At 39.3% G+C, this 19,972-nt stretch overlaps 1 protein-coding gene across 1 annotated transcript in view; it reads left to right on the top strand.

Annotated features, from left to right (window-relative positions):
• Positions 1-19,972, top strand: part of dusp8 (dual specificity phosphatase 8) — a 114,872-nt gene that overhangs the window by 8,300 nt on the left and 86,600 nt on the right. The window contains exon 2 of the mRNA XM_003214826.4: positions 18,455-18,851. Within this exon, the coding sequence (XP_003214874.2) occupies positions 18,621-18,851 (231 nt within the window). The 5' untranslated portion in view covers positions 18,455-18,620. The remainder of the gene's footprint in view (positions 1-18,454; positions 18,852-19,972) is intronic.

Raw genomic sequence — 19,972 nt, 5'->3', positions numbered from 1 at the left:
CATCTAAGGCAGGGATGTCAAACTCATTTTCATCACAGGCAACATCAGCCTTATGGTATTTGTTGTCATTGTGTGTCTTTATGTCATTTCTGATTTATAGTGGCCTTTTCTGAGGCTAAGAGTATGTAACTTGCCCAAGATTACCTAGCTGGTTTTCATTGCTGGGCATGGAATTAGGCTCTGTTCTCCAGAGTCATAGTCCAATGCTCAGAATGCTATGCTATGCTGGGTCACCTGTATATTTAACACTTGATAGAACAAAATTCTTATAAATCCTGGCCTAATAAACTATGATGAGAACAAGATTTGTTCTAGTGCCAGAAGTTTGTCTGCTCCCATTTGTACATCCCATTTCCAAGAGTGAGTAAATAACTCAAAAAAGGAATGCTTTGTAGGATGTCTGAACCTACAATTGTAATTATGTATGCCCTGTCATGCCATGTTTCATAAACCAACTTTATCTTTTTTGGTGAAGAGAAAATGGGAATGAATGGGGCTGTATGCGTCAATACATAGTTTATTCACATCTACTGAACTACTGACTTGTATTATAATATTTTTATTTCTGGTTGTTGGCGTATGGAGAAAAACTTGGATTGTCATCTATCTTGCTGTCAGCTGCCTTCTGAGTTTGGCTGGCTTCTTGCTCAGCTAATGTGATATACCAAGCTGCTCAGTAGGAGTGGTTTATAAAAGGTGCCAGTTTTGGACAGCTCCTGCCAGTCAAGCAAAACCAGGGAAAGATTTACTCAAAATAAGATAATGCTACCACATCAGACCACTACCTATATAATTAAATAACAAACATAATTTAGAAAAAATATTTTGGGGGAGAGGGACTGAAACTCAGTGAATCATCCAGGCATGGCTCACATTGTTAGTTTCTGGGTCAGTCAAATTAAAAGTACTACCCTTATCTTAAATTGAAAGTTTTTTTGATATCAATTGAGTTCAGACTATTTTGTACTCTAGCCAGTCCACGTTGACTCACACAATATCTCTGTAATGAAATCAGGAGAGAGAGAGAAATAAGACCAAGGTTTTTGTTTATCTGTATGTTTTGCTTCTTATCAGTCATATCATGATTCTAGTGAAATGCTGAAACAACATGAGGTCAGCAGAAAGCAGAGAAGGGAAAAGCATCAAAGTCTTGTAGTACATCACTGAATCACTTTAGATTCAAATAAATTAAATTATTGTGTATAAAAATAGCAATTGAAACTAATGCACACCTTTAAGTGAACCCATATCTGTTTCAAAATGTGTAAAAATGGTAAGAGCATGATCAGACATGCCATTCATGTCATGTAATGGTTATCATGATAAGCTCCTTTCCTTCATGTAGACAAATACTGTGTTAACAGGATTGTCTTGTACCGATGGCAATTTTTAAAATAATAATAATAATAATTATTATTATTATTATTATCATCCCACTATTCCTGCTCGTAACTCAGGGCAGTATAGAATTTTTTCCTCCCTGCACTTCCTGGAGATCCTGGTTTCCAGAAATAGAATCCAAAGTAACCCACTGTATATTTGAATTTGTATCTTTCTGATTCTAGGGTGACATTTTAGCTATTATACTTGTTTCCACATTCATGGTAGCACCCATGAAGTCGGGACTGGGAAATCTGAAATATCCAGGTTCTTCAAAATTGTGTTTCTCATGTCTAGAAATATGACAGGTCTGTGCAAAGTGGTTCCTAAAACTTTGGGAACAAAGAAAATGGCTCTGTGGGAAAACTCTTATTAAGCACAACATGCTTTTCCTCTGGGAAGATGGCTGCATCTTAATGTTCCTTTTCTTACTTGTACTAGAGAGAGCATATTGATAAATTCTCTTCTGCAGTGCTTTTTGAAATATGTTTTCTAAAGTATTCATTTGACAGAGAGCTAAAATCACAAAAAGGTGTTGAGGTAAATCAATACTGTGGTTTGTTTCCAAAACTCAGTGAGTCATGCTTTTTTGTGTTTAAATTTGTAGAGGCAGTACTGCCATCACTGAGTCTTGTGCTAAACATAAATTCAGACTTGCAATCGATGAAATGATATTTGTGATTGTTACGCAACAACTATGGTGATTTGAATACATTAAATATGTTTGGCTGTCTTCATTTTCACTGCTTCAAGGCAGATATGTGTACTCTCTGTTTGTACATAGGCTTACCCACAGGACTCTTTTTGGCCTATTCATTTCAATTGGATTTTTAAAAAAAGATCAGCCACAACTTTATTTTTCCAGCATCCTAATTTTGGCATGGTTGGTTGAACCAATGAAAAAGAAAGGGGGAGATATCCATTCTTTCCATTTCCATTGGTTACCAAAAAGAGTAGTTTCCCTAAGCTTTTCTCCTATCATGTAAGCACCTCTAGAACTGGAGTTGGCAACATTAAAAATGTTGTTTTGTCCTGTCCCTATCTATTTAGCAATGGCATGGAAATCTGGTTTGGAGGCAGCCGCCATTACCTGCAGCCTGCCTGAATACCCTAAAGGCATCACATCCTGTTTAATCATGGAATCTAAACAGTATTAGCCCCGGTTAGTAACTGAATGAACATCAGTGCTATAGGCTATATTCCAGAGAAAATAACTGGCAAAACCACCTCTTGCGTATTTGTTGCCTAAGAAAACGCTATGAAATTAATGGGGCCTCCATAAGCTGACAGGCAACATGAAGTCTGAGATTGCCACAAATAATACACTGAATTAGGAGCTGAACCAGATCTTGCTTTTGGATGTGCCTGTATGCTATATGCGTTTTGCAGACCTGTGCACATTATAACTGGGGTGGGAATGATACAGTCCTTCAGATGTTGTTGGACTGCACTTTTTAGCATTCTCCACCACTGGCTATGATGGCTAAGGTTGCCAGGATTTGCAGTCCAACAGTATAAGAGGACCAGCAAATTCCATCTATGTTTCTTTACTTAAAAGATCTTAGTTGTACACTTTAAAACTGTAAGTGTAAAATGGCTTTTTCCAAGTAAGGAATACCACCTGGCAAGAACAAGAAGAAATAATTTTGTCAAAATTATGTATGTCCAGAAATGTGCAGAGCTGTGGAATTATTTTCGATAATACAGACTGGCACCGTCTGCCCTTCTTTTTCAGGCCAGAGTGGATAATGAGCTGACCCATTTTGCCAGCTGCTATATTCACAGTCTCACTGGAGGTTGTCAGTGTTGGAATGTTTTATCCTAGTTCTATAAATTGAAAGGGAAAATGAGATTTTTTATTGAGGGAGGAAAAAACTAATTTTCATCAATATTTGCTATCTTGGATACAAAGATAGAGGAAAGAGATGCTTGATTTCTCATTCCTGTTTGTAAGCCAAATTGAAACTGAAGATTCAGAGACATTGCCTTGTTGACTGTTTTTTCTCTTTGCCAGAAGTTCCTTCTACTGTGTGCATTATGCAGATATATGGTATATAAGCAGGACGTTCTCAAATAGTTTCATGATTGTGAAGCTCTACGGTGAGAACACATGAAAATAAATTCAGTCTCTAGTCATAGCTGGAGTAGACCCATCACAATCAATGGAACCTTGTTAAGCCAACATTCATATAAATCCCATTCATTTAGGAAGTCTCCTCTTCTTAATACTAATGATTAGATATAGCTAGTGTTAGATAAATCATATTGATTTTGGAGGTCTACTCTGCTTAAGACTAATAATTGGAGACTGTAGAATTTTCAGTATGACTAGTGCCATGTGATGGAGTCATGGGGACTGTAGTTTTACAAGGTCTTGAGCCTCCTCTGCCATAGCATTGAGCTATGATAATTAAATTACAGATTACATTCCTCAAATAGGAGCTCCATAACTAAGAAACTAGAGCTGATGTAGTCTATCCAATGCAATTTTCTGAATCAGCACTCCAAATAATCCCAGGAATAGGCTTAAAACCAAGACACCAAGAATGTGGTTTTTTGGATTAGGCTGTGTAATTGGCAGTTTAAAACCCCCTGTGGTATAACAAGGCAAGTGAAATTGGGTGGAATACTGCAAAGTGTTAACAGATTACCAACTGGAATGACATAAAGCAGTGTGGAAGGTTCCACCTCCAGTTTTCCTGACCTACATGATTGGAGGGTTGACGATTGTTCTGTGAAACAGCTCATATTTTTTGTTGGTCAAAAATATATCAAACGGTGTTTCATAGATTATGGTGTTTCAGGCTAATCCATTTCAACCTGGGCTAAACCTGATTATCCAGGTTTATTCCAGGTTTAAAAGATACATGTAAAGGTCAGGATCTTAAAAAATCTGGACCTTTGCAGATATGGAGGCGGTTGGGATTGTCTCCTGGGATCTCCATTCGGGATCCAAGCAGGAAGTCCCCACAGCCATCCCTCGCCTCCCTGCCCCCATAAACCCCTTTAAACAAAGGAAAAGCCTAGGTAGGAACCAGGATTCTTGCCCTACCTTCTAGGGCAGTGGTTCTCAACCTGTGGGTCTCCAGGTGTTTTGGCCTACAACTCCCAGAAATCCCAGCCAGTTTACTAGCTGTTAGGATTTCTGGGAGTTGAAGGCCAAAACATCTGGGGACCCACAGGTTGAGAACTACTGTTCTAGGGGATGAAAACTAAAGAAATTTGGAGAGGAGAATCAGAATTACCCCTTCAATTTTTTTAACTTTCATCCCCAGTAAGGTAAGGTAAGCCTCCTGCATCCTACCCAGTTTTTTCTTTTGTTTGTAAAAGCTAAATTGGGGGAGAAAGGCAGGGAGGGGAGACAATCCCCATTCCCACCCCTGCTGATCACACGAGGGGTTTCAATGATGGTTTTCTTCACATTTGGGCCTGTGTAAAAGAGCCCTTAGATTGCTGAACATTGGCTGTGCTGGTTGGGAGTCATGGAACTTATAGTCAAAACATGGAGTACCAGCTTGGGGGAATCCATACTAGCTTGAGAGCCCCATGGTCTCCCAGAGATATGTCCCAATTTACAGATATGTCAGATGGGACCCATAACATACTTCCTCTCTCAAAATGCACATAATTTTAAGAGTCAAAGCAGTAATTTTCAGTTCACTGTCCAAAGCCCTGCTACTAGTTGTGTAGGAAACCTTGTGGAGGCAGACAGTGTTAATGCAATAGATCTCCTGGAAATCTGCTTCTCCGATTAGTTCATGGAGAGAGAGCAATGTGAAACAATGATGTTTCATAAAGAAACTGAATTCTTAATTGTTTTGTCAGTCAAAAAAGTTCAGTAATAAGTGACTCTAGCAATTTCTTCATAGCATGTGCAAGGGGTGGAAGGTGGTAGCTGTACTTATTAATTGTGAGAAAGCCATGGTTGTGCTGAGACTGTGGGAGCTCTGAACTGGCAGAATGGTTTGTTAGCAGTCATGATGCTTGGTCAGTTTGTTGTGCCACTAATGCAGCAACATAGCTTATCAATCATGCACTTTTCCAGATGGACAAATACATACTTAGAACTTTTGTTAATTGTGGCATGCCATATTGCATATGTGTGCACATGTCAAGCCAATTAACTATGGTAAAATACACAATGATCCATGTAACAGTTGGTATTTCTTCCAAATTCAATATGGGAAAGTAGTCTGATATGGAACCATATGGGTGTCAAATTTGATGGACTGTATCCTTCTGTTATATAATTTTGTTGAAATGTCTTCACAAGAGCATGCTTGAGCATCTTCTGAATAGTAGTGATTGTTCCTCATGAAGACATTTTAAAGACATCCCATGGTTTCAGGTTATAACTTTTCTATGATGAACATTTTGTGGGTTCAAGAAACATTAATCAGGTGAATTTTCACTGCACGCTGAAGCAGTTATAGTTTTAAAATAGGTTTAGATCTTCATCAGTAAGAAGTCATAAGGATGTTATGAAAAGTCATGAGGATGTAATGGGCTTCAGAGGTCTTTGGGTTCTCAAAAACAGCAGGCTAGAAACAGATTTTATTTTGAGAAACAAGCAAGCAGCAAACACTAGGAGGTGGTGGTAAATTGCAAGTCTAAACTCTATATATGGTCCTAGGCATCATGCACTACTTGTACAGGTGGAAGTTTCCAGCAATTGTGTTACATTCAGTTTATCTTTAATCCTTGATTGTAGAGGATTTGGAATTGTACCAAGTGAGGACATAGCTACATCCCTCTGTCTTAGAAGGGAGAATCACCTATATAGAGTTGCAAGTTTAGAAAAATAGAAAATAAATAAGGGGCCTAAACCATATTTGTTCTCTCTTTTTATAGCAGAGATATTAAATCAATTATTGAATTGTGAACCTAGTTATATTCGAGACCATAGTGCGCTCAAGGAGCTAACTGATGACAATTACCGTTTTGCTCTCCATGCAGTGATCTAAAGCTAAAGATGCTTTGTTTTAAATATTTCTTTATGTATAGCAATATTTCCTTTTGTACAGTCATCTATCAGACAAATCATTGCACTTACAAAACATATGTAGTCAGGCATAGTGTTACATAAAATGTGTTCCTCTAAGTGTTAAACATAAAACTGAAAAGAGGCATAGCTTTAGAATACAGTAGAGTCTCGCTTATCCAACGTTCTGGATTATCCAACGCATTTTTGTAGTCAATGTTTTCAATATATCATGATATTTTGGTGCTAAATTCATAAATACAGTAATTACTACATAGCATTATTGTGTATTGAACTACTTTTTCTGCCAAATTTGTTGTCTAACATGATGTTTTGGTGCTTCATTTGTAAAATCATAACCTAATTTGATGTTTAATAGGTTTTTCCTTAATGCCTCCTTATTATCCAACATATTTGCTTATCCAACATTCTGCCGGCCCGTTTATGTTGGATAAGTGAGACTCTACTGTACTTGTGATTCTTGCAACCTGAAATGGGTTTTTAATGACTGAACGTATGACCAAATGAACTACTATATCTTTATTAAAAGCTGGTAAAATTACCAGAAGCCATGATGAACAGGGCATTTTGAAACCTAAAGGCATGAGCTTCTGTGGACCGCATCCTGCCTCATCTGATGCCTGAATATTAATTTTATGAACATGTTAATGTTAGAATTATATACAGTAAGCATGATTGAAGACAGAATGGTAGAGAATAAAGTCTGAAGGGAACAAAAAAGCTTTAAAGCTTTACATGCATTTAATTTCCTTCTGAACTCCCTATCCACATTGTATCTCTTTATATGCCTACAATTCAGAATAACACTCTATAATCTCGTGAAGTTACAGTTCTTGAAAGTTCATGTTGTCATAAATTTGTTAAGATCTTCAGATGCCATAGGATTCTTGGTTGATCTTGCTCTAACAGACTAATACAGCTAACCTTTTCAGAATAGGATCACCGAGGATTAAAAAATCCCAACTATCCCAACGTAGTTTCCAGGCATACTCCCATTTCTTGATTGTAGTGCATTGGCTAATAAATTAGGCTAGCTAGATTTCGGGACCCAGCTTAGATGGGAGTAATTAGGTTCAGATTGAGAAACTTTATTCCATGTGAATTTAAGATGTGTGTGAGTGAGAGAGAGAAGTTTTATGTGGCTTAAAGTAGTGCTACTCAAAGTGGTGGTGGTTGGACCAGTGGTGACCCATAGCCCAACACTCTTGCTCCCAGGAGAGTTTTCAGAAAAAAGAAGCAAGTTGTAGTAAATGGGCACAAATATGGTACCAGTCTCTGACATATTGGAGGCCGGGGGAATCCATCTCTCACATCAGACAGCTTAAGAAGTATTAGTTTAATGGGTAACAGTTAAGCTAAGTGTAGGCAGCATATGCCATGAGAAAAAATAAATTCTGTGTCAGTTAAACAGTCATCAGCCATGATTTTTATGCATACATTGTTTTTTTGCAATTGTATCTGTTTTAAACATTGGTTTTGCCTTTAAAGGAAGGAGCAGAACAAGATTGTAGAAATAAATATTGGGGGAGGGGGGAGGAGAGAGAAATTCCAACCAATAGAGTAGATAAAGACCACTTTTCAAAACTGACTAGGTAAAGGTAAAGGTTTTCCTTTGACATTAAGTCTAGTCGTTTCCGACTATGGCGGTTGGTGCTCATCTCCATTTCTAAGCCAAAGAGCCAGCGTTTTCCATAGACACTTCCAAGGTCATGTGGCCAGCATGACTGCATGGAGCGCTGTTACCTTCCTGCCAAAGTGATCTACTCACATTTGCAAGTTTTCAAACTGCTAGGTTGGCAGAAGCTGGGCCTAACAGCAGGAGCTCACCCCGCTCCCCGGATTTGAACCGCCGACCTTTCAGTCAGCAAGTTCAGCAGCTCAGTGGTTTAACCTGCTGTGCCATCAGAGGCTCTTGAAACTAATTACAGGAAGGCATTTTTGGCCAAAATAAATGAGGCTCATCTCACCAGTCTAAAGCGGTGTCACCTTAACAGGGCTGCCATCTCTAACGGAAACATCCTCCCCTGTACCAAGCAAGCATTCAGTTTGTGGAAAGTCCAAACCAAGAGGAGACTTGAGAATCAGGTTGTACCTGCAGGCTGAGAGTGAGAATCCCAGTTTAATGTCTGTATGCGCTCTGAGGTATGGTTGTTGCCTGGCATCCTTCGCAGTTGCTGTAGAAACGTGTAGCAATGTTGTTAATAAGAGTCATGTCCTTGGTTGCTGCTAGAGCAAAAATACGAATAATTCAGTAATGGCCCTGTGATTTTGGGATTCCTCGTATGGCACAGAGTGGGTGGTAAGAATATAGCTTGCTAAGCACTTAAGCATTTGAAAGAAGAAGAAGAAGGGGTAGATGGAGGGATTTCAGCTGCAGTGCCAGAATTTACATCTTAATAAGAGTGTACATAGCTGCATAGCTTAAGCCATCCTGCCAGCATTTCAGGTTCTAAGCTGACAGTTGCTTGCTCTGGTAATCCTTCCTGGAGATAATAAACTGCCATTCCTGAAGGCTGAACCAAGAATTACTTTCTGTCAACTCCTGTCCTGATCTATTTTATTCTTCAGGAGGCTTGCCATCACTGTTGTGATTTCACCCTTTAATTGCTGTACCAGGACACCTCGCTTTATTAAAAAAATACACACAGAGATGCAAATAATGGAAAGACTGTATACAAACTGTGGTTATATAATAGGATTAGAAAGCATGCAACCCCCTACATGCTGTTGGATTGCAACTCCCATCATCTCTAAGTGGCACAGCCAATAATTAGGAATACAGGGACAACATTTGGGCAGCTGCATGATTCCCATCCCTGTTATAGAAGAAGATTCTGTAGGGCTGGGGAAAATGTGTCATTTATGAGGCTTTTGTGGGCTCCCACATCTATACGTATATTTCTCCCACTTACAGCCTTCCTTAGTCTTATTCTAAGAAGAGACATTTTAAAAAATACGGAAAATGAACCAGAATTTGGGGGCAGTCCTCCAATACTCACTGGATGGTCAGTCCTATCCCTCAACCCCATCCCTGCTCTAGGCTAATTCAGCTGGAACCTCTTGGGCCAAATCTGGCCCCTGAGTGGCCAGCCAAAAAGTAAAAGGAGTATGTAGAAAATACAAGAATCCACTTGTACTCTCCATATGGTGAAAGAACCTGTACTGTTCAGCAGCACAGCAAAATGTTTAATTTCCTACACTAAAAATCCAGTAAAATATTACCAGTTTTATAAGTAGCAAAGCTATTTTAAAAGTCATTTCACAGAATAATTAACCATACCTGCAGTGTCCATTAGGCACTTTTCTAACTAAGGCAGGAAGACAGGTGTAGAAGAGCACTGCAGAAAACAGTAACAGAGACATTGTACTAGCCATTTGTAGCTTTTTTGTGGACCTGTTCAAGATGTATCCAATTATAATCTACCCAACAACCAGTCTGAATACCGATTACTATATAATGATGTCTTGAGTCTTCATTTTCCTTTCTTCTCATCCTTCCCATGGAAAGTGGAAGTAGGTACAGAATCCTCTAATGCAAACTTGTACCAGTGTTTTAGACCAACAAGGTACGTATCACTCTCTTTTCCCCAAAGTTGTTTAGTCCTATGACTAAAGGAAACAAACAAATCCTATCTCTTCCCATACTGCACTTTAAATTCCGAATTCACCAAAATTTAGGGCTTCACTAAAACAACTACAAATCAATTCTGTACATCTATTGCTTTAGTAGTGTCTACTTTGGCCCACCTGTTTACAAAAAATTGAAATGCATTATTGAATAGCACTTCTTTAAATAAAGAGACCACTTAAAGGAGAAAAGCTTGTTCTGGTATCACCAGTATTGACTTCAGGCATCAGAAATTATCAGGCTCTTGGTAATGTCTTTCCATCAAGCAACTGTGCAACAGCTACAAGGATTATTGCTGGTTGAAATACTGGAATACAAAGTATAGGGATATGGTTTGCTTTGCACATGAGGTTTTCACCCCCTGGCATCTCCAGCCAAAAGGATCAGGTTAGAAATGATGAGAAAGATGCTTAGCTGAAACTATTGTGAGTCATTGGTATTCAAGGGTAGATCAGATGGACAAATAGGCTTCATAGAGAAATACTAGCCTGATACAATGTGAAGCAAACTTCATATGCATATGTGCATAAACTTCACCTAGCAGTCTCCCAAACTTTATCTTGTTTTTTAAAAATACTATTAGATGTACCTGGCCACGCATTGCTGTGGCCCAATCTAAAGGGGAAAAACCTCAAAAAAGAGTTCAATGAGAAAAACTCAGAAAAGAGTTCTTTCTCCCACCCTGGACCTTACACATTGGAAAATCCATGAAGAGAAGCCTCCCACAGGATGGTAAAACATGTGGGTGTCCTCTGGGCAACATCCTTGTTGATGGCCAATTCTCTCGTACCAGAAGCAGCAAGGCTATTCTATGCTCATCAAGTTGGCCAATTGCAACATTTATTGCAGTAAATAAAGAACACCACTCAGAAATCAGTGGAATACCAGACATGAAACAATCAGGGCCAACTAACACCTCCCAACAAAGGATTCCCCTAGGCAGGAAGTAGCCAGAGTTTGAAGCAGCAAGGCTATGTAATGCTAATCAAGTTGGCCAAATGGAACATCCACACTTGCCTGTATCAGAAAAGAGTTATTTCTCCCAACCTGGACCTTCCACAGAAGCTTCCCACAGGATGGTAAAACATCTGGTTGTCCCCTGAGTAATAAACTTGCTGCTTGCAGTTTCTGAAGTCATTCCTGGCACCCTTTCCATGGGTAGGCCTCAGAGCCTCGGCCTCGCATGACTCCTCGTGAGTGGCAAGGAGCCAGGCCTATCCTTCCTTTGCAGCCCCATCGCTAAAGGTTGAACACTGCTTGTGCCGTTACTAAGGGGAGGAGCTATTTGTTAGGACAGTAGCTAAGGAAGGAGGAGACTGATTGGCCATTGCTCAGGTGTATTATTTTACTTGTCTCAGGAAAGTCAGGTTTATGAGAGTAGGCTTAAAACACACAGCAGTTCGAATGCTATGTTGTGCTCAAATTTCAAAGCAATCAGTGGAGTACTTTGGGAGATATGATGTCCCTCACTGACGGACATAACATTTTTATTTATATAGATAGGTCACCTTGGAGAAGGTGGAATGTAAATTGATAAATAAAGTTGAAGTAGAGTTTTAATTCTCATGGGTATATGAGACCAGATATAACTTTCCCTCTATGTATGTGCGTGTGTGTTTTAAAAACCACATGGAATGGAAAAGATAAGTAAGGAGAGGGTTTTTCAACCCTTTCCAATTGCCAGTGCTGAGTTTCAAATTGTTCCTCACACCCAATTATTAGGGAATTTCTAGGACTTAGATTAGGCCCTTCTGTTATTCTATCAAGTTGCAATATAATACAAGCTAGTCAAGATAAGAAAAGCAACATTTCCTTCTACTATATATCATCTCTAAAAGTGTAAGGATGCAGCAAGTCTATACCTGCCCCTGTCCACTTACATGAAAATTACTACATAATATTTCTACCTTCCCAAACCCCTGTTTCAATGGAGAAGATTTTGCTTCTTTCAGTTTGCTTTTGAGGAGAGTTAGTGAGAATTTTACCTTGTTTCTTCCCTCAGATAGAAAGAGCTGAGGTAAAAATCATCCCAGCACTTAGGAGGAGAACATAGAGATTCCTCAGACATTATTCTACATGCAGTAAGATCTGGTGTGGATTCTCTTTCTAGAGAGATCCCACATGGAATTGGTCACCCACAGCAACTGATGTTGATAGCGGCTGTGTAGCTTTGGACAGGTGATAATGAGTTTCCACCTTCTCAGAGTTTAATTCTGCTTAGCATGGCTCTGTCTACCATCTCCCTCCCTCCCCTAGTTCACCATGGGAGCTCCATGTTGTCCTCAGATAGCCCTTAGTTGCCCTAATAGCTATGCTAAGCTGCCCCAAGTTTGTCCTGGCGGTGGCATGGCATCTTCTCCATTATTTTCATTCAGGTTAACCCATTGCCCATCTCCTCATTACAGCCATTCAAGAGAGAGGTGGAATTAACGGATTATGATACTGTTCTTCAGAGGCACTCAAGCAGATTACGCTGGCTTTGATAAATTGATTAAAAAGAGAGAGGAAGCTCTGTTCCTGAAACCTAGTGTAGATTCCTTTCCCATCCTTTAAGAGTTAATGACTGGCTGGCAGTGAATTGAAAGAATAATATGCCATGCCCCGATCTTTAAATTTATCCACCTATACCACATAATTGTAGTACTATGATTTCACTTTAAGTGATTTAATCCCATCTTAGGTTTTGCAGTTTGTGAAAGGTACTTTGAAATTCCAGCAAGAGAGCTCTAGTTTATCTCTAAGCTCAAAACCCAGAATTTCATATGATGCAGTCAGTGGAATCCTAGTGCTATAATTTTGTAGTGTGATTTATGGACAGGTCAGTTTTATCAGCTCCCAATCTCCAACGCAAAGATTGCTTTGTGTGAACTAGTGACTGTTTATACTTTATGCACCTGACTATGAGCTGTATCTTCTGGCTGTAATGTGTTTATCTCCACAATTTTTGCAGAGTTATGTAATACATCCAGCTATTCAGTTCACATAGATCCAAATGTTTATACAAAGAGATGCTTTCAAATGAGCCCAGCATAACTTCTGAAACCATTGGAGAGGATCCTAATCAGAACTAAGCATTACAACAGAGCCAGTTTCCTTCCTCAAGTGATTAGAAAACAACCACTTTAGAGAGTTAATTAATATTTTTATTTTACAGAGTGTGAAACTAGTAAATTCTTTGAGATATCCAAGCATTTTAGGATGAACTAATCATTTTAAACCCAGTTATGTCAGGGTCAGGTCATATCAGTGCTTTTATCCAGCTTGTTTCCAAGAAATTTGATGACGTTATTTTTACGATTTCATCTAAAGGGAAAGGGGAAAATGTCAAGTATTTCCCCTGAGATTGTTCTATTATAAAATAAAAGGGGAAGTAATGCTGTTGCAGCCCTGTCCTGTAACTGAGGAGGAAACAAAATTATGTATTTCAGCCAGTGATTTTCCTCATTGTTCTTAACTAATTTGTGACCTAGCATTCTGAACAGGGCTCATTAATCATCTACTGTGGCTTTGTAGGTACATGACAACTCTCCCTTCGTAGCAGATAGGAGTAACTGCAAGTATATTGAATTCCTGTAACATAGGGGATGAGAGGCATATTGCTTGGTGCAAGTCAGAAATTCTTTAAAAAGCTGGATTTTTTAATTGTTAAAAATGGGCAGGGATGCTACAGTTGGCTTGTTTCATTGTCTCAGCAAGCCTTGGTGGGAGAAAGGTAGAATATAAATTAAGTAGGTAAATAAATAAGATTCCAAATGCTTGCACAGTATTTTGTGACTGCTGGGTTGGCCTTATTGAAAGTGTTACACAAAAGTAGTCTTCAGCATTTTCATTTTTAAAAATCTACATACTCACAACTAAATCTAGAAATGTTAGTGAAAGAATGACCCCAAAAGCCTGGGTCAGCTTCTTCCACCACTCAATGTAAGGACAGAACCTTCCTAGTTATTGACAAAGGAACTATCCCTTTGTCTAAGTAGAATGTCGAAAGGCGAGTGCTGAGTCTACCCCAGGAGAATCTAAGAGGAGCAGCACTCCCAGGATTCCATGGCAGTTAAAGTGGTGTCAAACCGCATTAAGTCTAAAGTGTAGAGCCACCCTCATTTTTTGATGTTATTTCTATACATTAATGTCTATCAAAGGAAATAAAACATCCTCTTTTCTGAGTGAAGTGACAAAAGCCCTTGGCAGAATATGGCAGTTGTCCCTCTGAAATGAGCCAGGTGGTTTCCCTTATCCATGGATCATATCAAAATCTATACTTTCCCCTCTAAGGTAAAGGTAAAGCTAAAGGTTTTCCCCTGACATTAAGTCTAGTTGTGTCCAACTCTGGAGGTTGGTGCTCATCTCTATTTCTAAGCTGAAGAGCCAACATTGTTCGTAGACACCTCCAAGGTCATGTAGCCAGCATGACTACACGGAGCGCCATTACCTTTCCACTGGAGCAGTACCTTTTGATCTATTCACATTTGCATGTTTTCAAAATGCTAGATTGGCAGAAGCTGGGGCTAACAGCGGGAGCTCACTCCACTCCTCAGATTCGAACTGCCGACCTTTTGTTCAGCAAATTCAGCAGCTCAGCGGTTTAACCGGGGGCTTCTTCTCCTTTAAACCTGCCCTCAAGTTATAGATGAGGCTAACTTATAACTGAGTAAATAACAATATTTTTTACTGTGATGGCTGTGGATGTGGGTGTATGTGTTCTTGCCTGTTTGAAATCACAGTTTCCATTCCTCTTGATTTCACAATTCTTGTTTCTTTTAGTGCTTTGTTTCCTCTTGTGCGTGGTTCCTTTGTGTTGGGATTGGGCTACCCTAGAGAGTCTGTAGACAGTATCTGTTCTTCCTCCGCTCCAAAACATTGTTAGTTTCCTTATGTATGAGAGTCAGGAAGCCGTTTCATGTCCCCCAACTTTTCTAAGGGAGTGATTCTTTATTGTGGGAACATTTGGGGGGAGAGGAATGGGGACAAGAGGAAAGCCGAGAGGCTTGGCAAGCTGCACCCTCCCTGCCCCGTAATCTATTATTTCAGAAAACGTTCACCAAACCTGCAGTAAACAAACAGATAAATACAAACATGAATATAAGAACAATAGAAAAACACTTTTGGTGAGCAAAATCCCTTCTGTATCAACCCTATTCAATAATGATGAATAGGTATAATGATGAATGAGTACAGATAGAGTGGTATACAGATTGACCTTGTTGCTAAGTTTTAATAATACTCCTCATATACTGAAATATATTTTCTTCATTATGGTTAACACATACAGGCCTTCCCAAAACATCATTTTCTTTATGTCGGATAAAATGATTTTTTTAAAATCACTAAACCCTGTTCAATTATGTTTCTAAAAGCCAGGATGCTCTCTTATCACCATAATCTTGAGAATGGAAGGACTGAACTTCTCTTGATATTTCATTCAACCCCTGGCCACATCTGTTTGATCAGTCCTTCATCTCATTCCCAGACTCATTCTTATCCCTTTGCCTGTGCTATCTCTGTCTTTTTATTGGGTCTCCTTTGTCTCTCTGTTTCGATTAATAGTCCTCTCAGTTGGAATTGGGAGAAAGGAAGAGAAACGTGCCACTAGGTTTTATTCCACCCCAAGAGAAAGAGATGGGTTGAAATAGGTGAGGAATGGGGGGCGGGAGGGAAAAAACCAATTAATTTGCACCTTTTCTGATTACCTTCAGTTCTGCTGCTCAGGTACAGCAGGGGATCCTTAGTGAGGCGGAAAGCGCATAATGAAGTGTGTCATAACTGTAGCAGGAGCCTATGTCTTTCTTGTTCAGACCACTACTAATTAGAGGGTTTTTTAAAATTTAAAAACCTGCCCTGAAGTGCCAAAAATTGAATCTAATACAGGAGCACAAAAAGAGAGAGACCGCAAAGAGTTGCTCTTGTGCAAAGGAGTTGGCTAGCCAACTGCCAAAGGAGCTGCTGCTATAATTGGCATCTTTCATCTGATGTACAAATAAATAAATAATGCATGTCACTGAGGTGGAGGAATGGGCAAAGAAAATATTAGAAGGCATGACTGTAGCTTCTAATACAGTCGGCCCTCCGTATCAGTGGATTCTATATCCATAGATTCAACCATCCATAGTTTGAAAATATCTCCCCCTCCAAAAAAACCCCATAAATTGATTTTATATACGGAACACCATTTTACTATATTGTATATAATGAGACCTGAACATCCACAGATTTTGATATCCATGGGGCCCCCCTGAAATCAAATCCCAAAGGATACCAAAGGTCCACTGTGTAGTTTTTGCAGTGGTTTCTTCAGCTTGAATTTGCATTATGTGGTCAATGTAGATTCAAATACAGTAATGCAGTTGAACTGCCTTATGATTCTACACTATCCATACAATGCAGCTTTAAACTGCATTACGGTATATGGCAATGTAGATGGGGCCCTGGTGTCCCCTTGTTTATCTAAGGATTACTGTTTTTTCTCCAGTACTGCAGATTCAAGAGATATATACAGATCTTGATACAAACATCTACAGTCGGTAGATAATGGGAAAAATGTAACATAACATGGTTCCTTATGTGATTTAAGTCTAATTGAGTTTGTTGGGAACTTAAGTCCAAGGTGGGAGTGTTCTTTCATTTGCTTTGGAATAAGTCTCTGAGCAGGATTCTACTGTTAAGAGTCTTAGTTAGTAACTATGGTAATCCTATAAAAGAATCTATATCTTTATCTGAAACAGACCTTAGAAAAGAGTTCAGATATTAAGAGCTGGTAGTGAGCTTTCAAGTTATATAAATTAGTACTAGCACGAAAAGATGGTAACATGGCATACTCCGTCTGAGTCTAACTCAAGAAACAAAGAAGTATGGAGGTTCAAAGTGGAGCTTTCCGTGCTGACTGAATTAAAAATTAGACCTCGTGGAATTTCGTCTTTTTTTTGCTTAAAGTCTATTAACCATAGTTCCAATTCATATGTATTAGGGAACTATGAATCCATCTTTGTGACTTGTTCTGCTTTTTGTATCAAAACAGAACAAAGAGCTACCTGTATGAGCTACTCATACAGATCCTTACTTAATAAGCTGATATTTGATTATCCAAACAAAGCATATAGCGAAACAAGAACACAAATGTTGATTTCTTCAAGTGCAAAATGTTCTCGGTTTTTATGTCATAATAGATGCATGTATATATGATATCAATGTTCTTCTGAGTGTTAACTTCTGAGGAGTTGAAATGTTGACATGTTTACTGAGGAACCTCTATATTTTGCAGAAGATTTTGAGATTATTTGAAATCACACACCACCCAGTTCTTTGGAATTTCATTCTTACCCTGATTGAACTGAGCATTTGACTTGGACATATTATCCTAAAGAGGGAATGGAAAAATGAAACTTAACTGGTAGTGATGGGGGGGGGGGGGCAGCAAAGTTCTGCCTGTGAACCCCTCTTCATGCATTTCCAAAAATAGGTTGGAGGGAAGGAAGTGGCTGGAAGTCCACTCCTAAATTTGAAACACAGGTACCTATGATGTTAAACTGTGCATGTTTAACAAGTATTTGGATGTTAAACAGTAACTATTTGAAAGGTTAATTGCCTCTCCTGGAGACTTCCTGGAGAGTGCGAGGGGGGGGATAGAAAAAGGGCCAGTGGGGGAGTCCAGAGGGATCAAGGGCTGTAAAAAGAGCCAGGGCCAGCGGCATGAGGTACCAATGCCATGCTGACACCCTCTGCCCTAATGGGAGTTTGGTCCATAGTTGCTGATTTTAAAGGAAAACACAGTTTGAAAAGCTCCCTGCTTTATAACATAGTGTAAGAAATAGAGAAGCGACAAATAATGTGTTGCTGCAGTTGTGCGAAGTAGAAATGAAGCCAGTCATCAAGAGGAAAAGTGTTCAATTCTTTAATCTGGTCTCTGCTTTTACAGTCCTTGTTTGTTTGTTTTTTGTATATTGTGGTAGTGATGGTGGAGGTGTGCCTTCAGGTTCTTTCCAACTTTGGGTAACCATGAGACAAACCTATCAACAGAGTGTGTCACTTGTCCAAGATCATCCAGTGGGCTTCCATGACTAAATGGGGATTTGAACCCTGGGCTCTTGAGTCATAGACCAATGCTCAAACCACTAGCTTTCTTATTTAGATAAGTGATCCATTAGGTTGGAGATATTTAGTCCTCCAGATGTTAGAATACAGCTCCCATCATTTTTCATCATTCATTGTCCTGGTCAGAAATTGTAGATCAACAGCTGGAGGTCCCTAGATTGCAGTTCCAAATTTATTGGTTCTCCTTTAAGCCATTCTGTGTATGTTGGGGCTTTCTTCCAAGGTCCTGATTGTTTATTTTGCTAGACCCTAAACTGGAATAGAGTAAATCAGTGCTACCTTGAACTTGCAGCATCTGACTACCTTTTCTTCCTTTCTTTCTCTTTTCTTTCTCTCTCTGTCTCTGTATTTCCCAACAGGTTTGGCACAATGACTTCCTATGCAGGGCCTTAGCAGCGTGGCAAAATTTGGCTGTTTTCAAGCTGCCTCTTCCCCTTCCCCCCTTCCCTTTACCTCTGGGAGAATTCAGCTGGCTCCTCCTACCCTGAGCGTCCCCTCCCTTCTCCCAAGAAGGACAAATCTACAATGGCTGGGGACAGACTTCCACACAAAGTGATGGATCCCAAGAAGCTTGCCGGCCTCTTGAGGAGTGGGGCTGAAGGCATGTTGGTCATTGACAGTCGCTCCTTTGTGGAGTACAACTCCTGGCATGTCCTTAACTCTGTCAACATCTGCTGCTCCAAGCTGGTCAAGAGGAGGCTTCAGAAAGACAAGGTATCCATCACAGAGCTCATCCAGCCAGCCTCCAATATAAAGGTACTTAAACATAGCGCCTTGGTAACCCTCCATTCCCTGCTGTGACTCAAGTCTCCTGCTTATTAAATATTTGTAGCTCCTAATTCCCATTCCACAATGACATTCTATATTCAGGGATTATAGAGGTCCACCCCTGATATGTATAAAGCAGCAGTAACAAAGTTGGAACATCATTATCCTAAATGGTTCCTTTTCTTTTCCAAATACAGCTACTGAAGAAAGGCCTGCCCAAATTGTGACTTTTTTGTTCCTTCAATTTTCCTCTTTATCTGCTGATTTTTCATTCCTACTTTCCACCTTCATAGAAAAAACATGTCAGTATGGTAGTGTGGAAGGCTTCTAATACTGTTTTGTTTCAGATAGATTGCAGCTATAGGAGTTCTGTGATGTAAAAGTAACCACTGCAGTAAGGATTCTGGTGTTGCACATAATGTGTACTTTTGTCTGTAAAACAAATCATGGTTTCATTAGAGGAAGGTGAAGTAGTGCTAATGTGAGCTGTGTAATATTCACTGTGATTTAGGGGTAAAGCAAATGTTTCCTGCTTTGCAGTAGAAAGGGGTGGGTATAAAATACTGCTTTTACAGTTCTCAGATAATTTCCCCCAAAACCTTGGCTTAGGCAAAAGTTCTTCTTTTGTTCCCTACATTGCCCATATTTCACTTCTTCTCTGTTACTTTAACTTTATAATTCCTCATTTATCTTGTTCCTGGGAATAGTTTCCCTGAAGTTCCCATGCAATCTGTAGTTATGTAAGTGAGTTATAAGGCCATATCACAAGTCAGATTTGGCAATGTGGGAACATTACTGAGGTCAAATAAAGCCAATTCAGACCAAGAGTAGTGCTGCTTCTTTTAAACATTTTAAAAATCTTTTTGGAAGCTATCCGATTAATAAATGGGTCTTTACCACTGCTGCACCTCAAAATAAAAAAATGGAGAAACATCTTTGTTTTTATTTTGGCATGTTTTATTTTTTATTTAAACAGCAGCTACAGTATTTAAAAATATTTAAAACCATTAAGTCACATGTTAAAAAGAGAGGAGAAAGATCTATATATTTCAATAGGGAAAGCTTTGTTTCATTAAATTCATTCAAATTATTTGACAATGACAACATAT

The sequence above is a fragment of the Anolis carolinensis genome, chromosome 1, assembly GCF_035594765.1.
Source record: "Anolis carolinensis isolate JA03-04 chromosome 1, rAnoCar3.1.pri, whole genome shotgun sequence".
In the NCBI taxonomy this organism is placed as follows: domain Eukaryota; kingdom Metazoa; phylum Chordata; class Lepidosauria; order Squamata; family Dactyloidae; genus Anolis; species Anolis carolinensis.
Note: the sequence above shows the minus strand (reverse complement) of the source record. Positions and strands in the feature narration are given on the sequence as shown.